Source organism: Cyclopterus lumpus, chromosome 17 (genome assembly GCF_009769545.1).
Source record: "Cyclopterus lumpus isolate fCycLum1 chromosome 17, fCycLum1.pri, whole genome shotgun sequence".
In the NCBI taxonomy this organism is placed as follows: Eukaryota; Metazoa; Chordata; class Actinopteri; order Perciformes; family Cyclopteridae; genus Cyclopterus; species Cyclopterus lumpus.
Window position 1 is genome coordinate 14,124,237 of NC_046982.1, and position 8,862 is coordinate 14,133,098.

Sequence of the window (8,862 nt, forward strand, 5' to 3'; positions counted from 1 at the left end):
AAAGTGTGTCCATCTTTACGCAATTTCTCGACTTTCTCTATTATTAACCTATTATGTTTAGTTGAGTAGCTGCTGTCAATTATAAACACATTATCAAATACAACCTTAAGTAATCAAATGTAGATCTAGGATTTGATAGGGCCAGATAGAAAAATAAAATAATTTGTTTGACTTCTATAACTGACAGTTATAAACATGCACACTGTGTTCAGAGTTAGACTTCCATTGTTAAGCAGGTCAAACTGAAACATCACTTTCAGATTGGTCTTAATTTCCATCGTAAACAATCAAACATGTTGTATTGTCACTGACTGCCATGTCTGAATGATAAAGCCATTTAGTTAATATACTTTCATAGAGACCACTGACAAATGTGGCTATGGTTAAGTCCATCTCCATGACAAGCTGCTCGTGGACTATATATACACACACTCTGCTGTACACTGAATAGGACGCTGTGGGAATGTTCTTCTCTGCTGGCCATTAAACATATATGTGCTAAAATAACACAGGCCTAATTTGTTGAGTCTTTCCTATTTTGGGGCTAATGGTTTGTGGGAGAGAAATAACTATTATGTTACAAACTCCCCATTTGGATAAGTGGGAAGCGGAGAGCACAAATGGAGATTTCAACAAAACAAAAGTACTTTCTCACATAATGTGGTTTGCAGTGACGAGGAGTAAAAGCTTCATCCAAACTGTGAAACTAAATCATTTAAATTTCACACTTAGGATTTAGGTGTCAAGTTGGCTCAGCTGAGATGAAAACCATGTTCCCATGATGTCAGGAGGCTGAACCAGATTATGATATTGTGTTAGTGAGTCCCATCTTCTCTCGTTTATCATTCTGGTCTCACTAACGGAAAATAAAATCAGTAAGGCCATATAATAATCCTCTAAGAGTGTCCTGGTGTCTTTGACATTTCAAAAACACACATTTTATCCTGACAGTGGGTGAAAGAAACACAAAACAAACTGAAGAATAGAATAATCACTACTTTATTACACCGATTAATAGACAAAAGTTAATCTGGTCTACAGAGAGTACAGGTTGATTTATGAATACAGTATAAGGACAGCCGCAGATAATTGTTGACTGCTTTGCATACAATTAGTCTGCGCTGATTTAGTCAAAGAATTCATGCATTATTCTGGCAGTATGCACTTTTAAGTCGTGGCATACGTTTGCTTAGAAAAACATTTTAAAAAAGGCACTTCTGTGGCAACAAATACAACACAATGCCAACATGTAACCTCTCACAAAATGTAGTTGCTCAATATGTAATTATCTCTTGTATGGATGTAATATCATGACAAACTGCATTTAAAAAGCTGTGTGATTTAATTAAACTGTTATCAATCTGTTTGTAAATTTGATTTACTGCACATCTGGACCACAAAGCAGCTCCTAAATTGATGACGGACGTCAGTTTCAACTTTCTATTTCAGCCAATCACAGCCCTACATTTTACTGGAAGCAAAGCCACATTAACTGGCTGATTTCTGAAAGGAGTTTGGTGCGACTTTCCATTAAAGAGAACAGTTATACTATGAGTTGAACTCCATTATCCCATCATACATGTTGGTAACATGTGTTTTTAAGCTATGGTAATATAGAACCATAAATACTGTTAAACAAGAAACCATGTTGTATCTCGGTCAACTTTCATGTTTATTTAAAGAAATGCTGTTAAGGAATACTGTTACGGTTTCAACACTTACAATAAAGTGACTCCAAATGAATGTGGTGTTTTATATTTCTCGAGTGGTCACACCCACAGGGTCAAAGGTCAGCAAACAATATACATAATCTTAGAATACACAACTGGGCTGAGGACTATTTTCCATGTTTCCCTTTTTGTTTTACTTATTTGCCAGCTAGAATTTATTGGTTTAGGTCTTGAATTCCATATGCTATTTTTAGAGCTTGGTTAGCATATAGATAACCCTTTTGGAACTTTAACAGCTTTCGACATGTTTTGAGTAAAATACATACATGTCTTTTCTCCTCTTAACAGTATAAATGTCACCCCTGTCGCACAAGGTCGTTCCTTGTAGTGAAATGTCACACAACACATTTCAGCATCTAGAATACAAATGGAACAAATCACTGTGTAAACAAATTCTGTTGTGTTAGGGGGTGTCATGCCATAATTACGATTCAGGCCTTTGAACTGTTCGTTCTGCAGCATGATCGTTAAACCCATATACAGTTATTAATGTGTGTGAGAACACACACGGCGAAGTGGAATGTAGAGCCGCTGCACTTGAGCTACAGAACTGTTTGTCTAACGCGTGATCTCGACAAACAGGAGTTGGGATATTCTAATTAAATACGTACATGTAAACAAAAGCTCCATGAGAAGAAAAGTATAGCCTTGATAAACATAACATTTAAAAATGTAAACTATATAAAAAACTTCATTTACGGAGTGCCATTTAAGAGCCACAGTGCAAAGAACATGGACAGAGCAGATGACTCCTGAAATGAAAATGTAAATGCAGTTGCATCGACAGCCAAAAGTCTGCGTTAAAAAAAAAGCACTTCAGCTAGATCACTTGTTATTTATGAGGGTTATTAATGAGCTGTGGACTATACCGCACAGACAGAAATACTTGTGTAATTCAGGCAAAACACCACCTGAGGGGGACAAACTGAAGGCCCTCTGATTCCAGACCTCAGAGTTGAAACTGCGACAATCAAATGAAAGAAATGGGCAATGACCTGTACATTACTGTTTCATCTTGCGGCTGAACACACGAGCAAGCTGACCTCTGTCTGTCCACTGTCTTTTCCAGGAGTAAGACATCGTGGACTGTGTGCTGGTGCTGACGGGAGTAATCTCATCTGTCACCGTTGGTACTAGCAGCATCTCCTGGAGGACGGAGCCGGCGGCCGGCTGAGTTTAAAGGAATCGTTGCTCTCCGCCTCAGACTTTTCCAGGGGTGGGATCTGTTTACCTAAACACACAGGATCATTTACAGAGTTACCATGGCACATTTTAATTGTGTAACGTGTTGTATTATTATGACTGCGATGTATTTGACAGTGCATCATGGTAAATTAACCACTACTAGAAAATATTATATATTTAAAAACACTTTTCTTAACACAGCACATTCTGTCAAATCAAAACATGTCAACTTTATAAGGTTGTTCAGATGAAGAAGAAAACAATCTAAATGTATAATATAATCTGTAGTATAATATAATCTGTAAAATATAATGGTGTTTTTCTGCCCCATATTACGAGAACAATATATTTGGGCCAACAATTTACGAATTAAAGAAATTAAAAACGCATTGATAAATAAAGCCAAATTTCTGAACAGTAAATAAGGATATTACTTCATATTGGAGAGAATGTATGCTTGTTTTTGTGTCATACCATTAAATTATCCATCCCATATGGGGTTTTATGGCACAAAATGAAACATAAAAACAGCTCCCGTCATTATTGTAAGGCTTGTCAAAATAAATACAATACATCACATGACATGGACACCACATACAGTAAAGAAATGATACCTACTGATTTTCTGAAAGAGCTCCTCAACATTGACAGCATTTCTTGCACTAGTCTCGATGAAAATAGCTGCAATTGATTCAGCAAACTCCTTAGCTTCCTTCATGGGAACTTCCCTGTAAAAGAGAAGGAAACTAAAGTAAGTATGGAGCAGCTTCACCAAGTATCCGTTGGCAAATCTACATTTTCAATGACTTTCATCCATTGCATCTTTCATTATAGTTTGCAGTGAAAAGTGCTGAAGGAGATGGCGCGTGAAAGAGATGAAACTGTACAAAAATGGTGCATCATTAAGATTCTTGAAACTAACTTTACAGTTTCCCCTCTCAGTTTACAGTTTTCCCCTCTCAGTGTGGTGTCCTCTGCCACAGAGAGAGCAAACATGGGGAACAAATCTCTCAAATAGAACCTACATACAAAATCATTGCTGTGTTTTTTTTTTATTCTCAGAGACAAAATGGCCAGAAGGGACTATATTTTAAATGTCGGCCACCTTTATTAATGAACTTATATATGAACCTCCTGATGGTAAAAAGAACAAATTGTATCCGGTGACAGTTGAGTAACCAAATTATTTTGCTGCTAAAGCCACAGCTGGTTTCTACAAGCTGACCTGTTAGTCTTCTTACAGTCGCACAACGATTACCATGACTATATCTATTGAAACAGGATTTTCTTAGCACAGTGGACTTGACATGAGCTACACGACAGGTATAACAAGAAGATGACTTTGTTAGCTGTGCCGGTCAGAGTTTGCTGTGCAGAAAGTCCCTAAAGGAGGTTTCTTTCCAGCTCAGACCATCTCAGAAACAAAAAGCCATTGCTCACCTGATGTCTCCTAAATCATTCTTGTTCCCTGCTATGGCTACAACGATGTCCTCGGGACCGTGTTCCTTCAGCTCCTTAACCCACTTCTTCAATGTCTGGAAAGAGTCCTGAATCAGAAGAGTACATCACGGTCAACTGTGGGATAGGTTCTTCATGAGGATACGCCTGTTTTCTTGTGTCACATGTTCATTGTATTAGATGGTGTTCTTCAGACAAGTTTCCATGAACCGACCAGGAAAGAATGACATTTGTCGGTCACGGACGCGAGGCATCCCAGAGTGATCCAATTTTACATCAGGCTCAGAGTGTAAAACCACTTCTTCTGTTGCACACATTTAATACACCAGGGAGTTACTCCAACGGTACTGATGGTGAAAGGCATGCTTGCCCTCAACTGTTGTTAGAAGTGCAAAAAGGATTTTTAGTTATTCCATTAAGTTTTGGGTATCTTGTCCTCCGGTCTGGCAAAGCAACCACGCAACCAAAGTTTAATTTTCTGTGTGGAAAAGTGTCCTGTTATTCTTACCAGTTTAGTAATGTCATAGACAATGACAGCAGCAGCCGATCCTCTGTAGTACATAGGAGCGAGTGAGTGAAACTGAAAGACAACAAATTACTGGTGAGCATGATCGATCAATCAACAGTGTTACTGAAATATCATCCATAAATGTGCTTTGTAAAGATTTAAACTAGGGATGTCTCGACCGGAGCCAATCAAGGCATTTTTTTAACAGATTGGTATCGACCTATGAGAGCCCTCGTTTTACGTCAGCTGTCACACAGTGTTAGTGCTTTCATGCACAGCAACACGACGCTGCCCATCTCGCCTTCGCTCCGCTGAGCTCCGTGTGTGAGCAGCAACACACCATAGCAACCGCAAAACGCAGCATGAGACGGTTTCGTTATGTTATTTAACCAATTTATCTGCACTCATTTCATTTCAGCTCAGTGTGAGATTATCTTGCTTGTTGCTGCCGTCTGTAATGCAGGATGTTCACTGGGGACAGCACAGACATTCAGCGGTGAAGAGGCCACAGCAACCACACTCAACATGCCACAACAAAAGCACTGCGAGGAGAAAGCCAATAAGAGTAAACTTATGTAGTGTCTAATCACCCGAAGGATGTACAGATGAAGATAAAAGTCAATTCAGATAAGGGCACAAAAGCCACAAACACTGGTGGAGACTTTTTTAAAAAAAAATAAAGGAAAAAAAGGGAGAGAGGAATTATAATATATATTCACAACTTTAATGTAATTGAAATGTGCACTGTGCAGCTGTATTATCGAGGAAAGGTATTGGATCGTGACTCTGTATCAGCAGATACTTAATACTAAATTACTCAGATCAGGATCGGAGGCAAACAAAACTAACTTGATCAGGACATCCCTAATTTAAGCTGAACACAACCTTAAATGTGGACCATAACATTGAAAATATTTATCCATAAAAGACAAACATGATGTGATGTTGGCAGCTGGAAAAAAAAGGGACTTCCTTACAAGTTTCAGTTGTTTAAATGCAGTGACATGATTTTCTCAACAAACCAAAAATCAAGTCCTTGTTAGTGCTACATTCACATTTGTACCTGTATGTTATGGTGACGTTAACACAGATACGTGTGGTGAGTTTAACATTACAAATGAAGAGAACTTTAAAACCTGGTAAAGAGGTTTCAAGATGTTCACACAACAGAAAGAAATAATTGCACTAGTTTGTTTCCATGCTGTAAGCATGTCTGAGCAGCTTTAACTGGCCGTGCAAACCCCCCTCTGTAAAATGAATCACCATGACGATACCACAGTCTCGTGACCTTTGAACCATATGTGAATCATTCCAATTCCCACCTAATAATAACTTTGTCATGAGGACCACTGACAGTGAAATTATTAAGTCACTGCTAGCTTCCTGATGCAAAATGTAATGGAACATTTACTTTTAAGTCATGTCATGGGTCTAATAAGACAATTAGGAATGTATGCACTCACTCTTTCCTGTCCGGCTGTATCCCAGATCAGAAATTTGTGTAGTTCATTTCCAGATGGCACTGTTTTGGTTAGAAATGATGCTCTGCGGATGATAAAGAGCACAGGAAGCAAACCAATACAAGTCAGTACAGAGAATAAAGATGGTTGACACTGAACCAATGCAGTGTTCGTCACAGGCGGACAGAACAATCAAACAACAAAGAGACAATCAAATAAGATATAATCCTGATATTGCCTTCTGTATGACCTGATTCCAGATCTCACCAGTTTTGTGTTTAAGCTTGACTTTTGTCTGGTGTATACTATATACATTTGTATTTTTAATGTGTACTGTAGTCCTCTTATAGTGACCTGAACCACCAAGAAATGTTCATTTTTCAGGGGCTGAGGCATATTCTATTGTAAAATAGAGTCATCCATTTTTCTGATGTCAGACTTATATTCATCATGTACTTCTGACTTAACCACTAGTCCAGAAAATAAATGATATTTATTGCGAGACCTTAAATGGTGAAACTGTACTATATGGTTGTCGATTCAGACTTTGGACTTAATTTGGAAGTACAAAAAAAATGTGCATCAAAGCTAGCACTCAAAGTTGATTTGTACTGTGATGCTCTTACCCTATTGTGGGACTTATATGGTGGTCAAAATGATCCTGAACGAACCGGCAAACAATGCTCGATTTCCCAACTCCAGTGTCCTGAAAACAGAAGGTCACACATCAGTCACAGCGCTCCGGACGGACACCTACAGAGAGTCCCTGGTCCCTATTGCATCCTATTGATTAGGCAACTGTCTGATCACATGGCCACCCTATCAGATAGCTTCACGTTAGTCCACAAATTCTACAAACAGATCTCCTTCATAGAAAATATTAATTTTGTTGTGCAACACAACACTATGCATCTCCAAATCTTCCTGTTTAGTAAAGTAAAGTAACATAGAACCGTTTGGCTTCATGTATTTGTTCTTCTTCTTGTTAACAGCTCTTTTTCCAGCTGTGAATGGTTAAAGTATGAATCTCTGCTGTAAGCAAAAGGGGGGGAGCAAAAGTTGCAAAGAAATACCTGTGGTTCACTTTTAGGCTGGCTATTAATTGCCTGGTGAGCGTGTCAATTCTGACTGTACGTGCCCGTTGAACGTGTGTGTATCTCTAACAAGTCCCCCCCCCCCAGGACTTCATTGATAAACGACCACTTTGCAGTCCCACCGCCCCTGAACGTCCCCCGCCTCTGAAGAGGGAGTGCTCTGTTTCGCTAACGCTGCAGGAAATCCAGCTAACGGCTTGGTCTGACTGTGACGTCATGCGTGATAAACTTGAGTAGTTATTAAAATAAAGACCCAAGAAAGAAAACTTCAATCAGCCGATTTATACAAATTAAAATAACGTTACACGACGAGAGGAAATGCACAATGATCGCCGCGAACACCGGCCGATCGGTAATTGGTTTTGAGTTAAATAACAGTAACTATCAACACCTTGACGTTTCCCGACGAGCAACACGTTAAAAAGTGACCGACCATTCGTGTTAGTTGAACATCTGTTGATGTGTTGTTCACGTCAGACTGGTGTCGGTTCACGTTAGTTACGTTACGTTACACTGGCAGCAGACAAGGAATGTTCCCTCAAAGTTGATCAACAAAATCATTTGCCACTTACCCCTAAAAGGCAAACTTTCAGCTCCCGTATGGACATGGTGAATTCCGAAAGTTTTTAAATCTTTATTTTGAAGTGTTCACCCGGTGTCTTTGTCTCATCATGCTTAAATAAATAAATAAAAAATCCTCTTCTTGGGTAAAAGAGAAACCCAGCCCCGGAGACAGACACGGTCTGACCAAACTAGTGTCCAGCTTTATAAGGGACTTACAGAACTTCCGGTTGTGACTTTCAAAATAAGACCTCCAAATTGTGGTTTAACTCCAGAGCACTGTACGCTCCTGACAAGTTACAAGACATATCAAACAGTTCTTCTTTTATAAATAATATGGTGTTTGGGATTTCCACACAGACTAATATTACCTAATTAAAACAATCTCAAATTAGCAGATATTACATCTACTCTTTCTCCCTTATTGGTCGTTGCATAGTGTACACATGCACACATCACACAATGTTTTTCTGCACATAAATAATTCTGTGCAGAGAATGTCAATGTCAAACATCCAAATGAACAGTACAGGCAACATATATGTTTGAGTAGAGGGTAACTTTAAATTAGTACTACTAATATTAATATGCATGACGGAGACACTATTGGATTTTGTTTCAGTAAGGAAGTTTTCAAACTAGTAACTAATTGACTCACCCATAAATAAGTTATTTTCCAGTAGTTCAATAATGGGGGAATGAAACTTAAGTTAATCTCAAGACAGACAGAAAATGCAAGTTAGGCTTTAATTCTGAAACCAATTCTGCTTATATCCGGGTTTTTTTGGCTGTTTTTTCCTACTTGACGCCGCTACTTTCCAGTTAAAGCGATGACAAAACAGTCATCGGTACAGTCATCTTTGATAT

The 8,862-nt window shown here is 38.7% G+C and overlaps 1 protein-coding gene across 1 annotated transcript; it reads right to left on the reverse strand.

The window, feature by feature from the left end:
• Positions 1–976: 976 nt before the first annotated feature.
• On the reverse strand, positions 977–8,205 carry rab31 (RAB31, member RAS oncogene family). Its single transcript, XM_034556250.1, has 7 exons — positions 8,008–8,205; positions 6,968–7,047; positions 6,345–6,426; positions 4,882–4,953; positions 4,356–4,462; positions 3,534–3,643; positions 977–2,961 (listed from the first exon to the last, which is right to left on the reverse strand). Exons 1-7 carry the CDS (start codon positions 8,041–8,043, stop codon positions 2,864–2,866), a joined length of 585 nt encoding a protein of 194 aa, XP_034412141.1. The 5' UTR covers positions 8,044–8,205; the 3' UTR covers positions 977–2,863.
• Positions 8,206–8,862: the final 657 nt, after the last annotated feature.

Coding starts and splice junctions, on each gene's coding strand:
- rab31 (XM_034556250.1), bottom strand. CDS start 8,043: ATGTCCATACGGGAGCTGAAAGTTTGCCTTTTAGGG. Junction 4,954..6,344: donor ATACAGCCGGACAGGAAAGA/GTGAGTGCATAC, acceptor GTTGTCTTTCAG/TTTCACTCACTCGCTCCTAT. Junction 3,644..4,355: donor AATGATTTAGGAGACATCAG/GTGAGCAATGGC, acceptor TCTCTTTTACAG/GGAAGTTCCCATGAAGGAAG.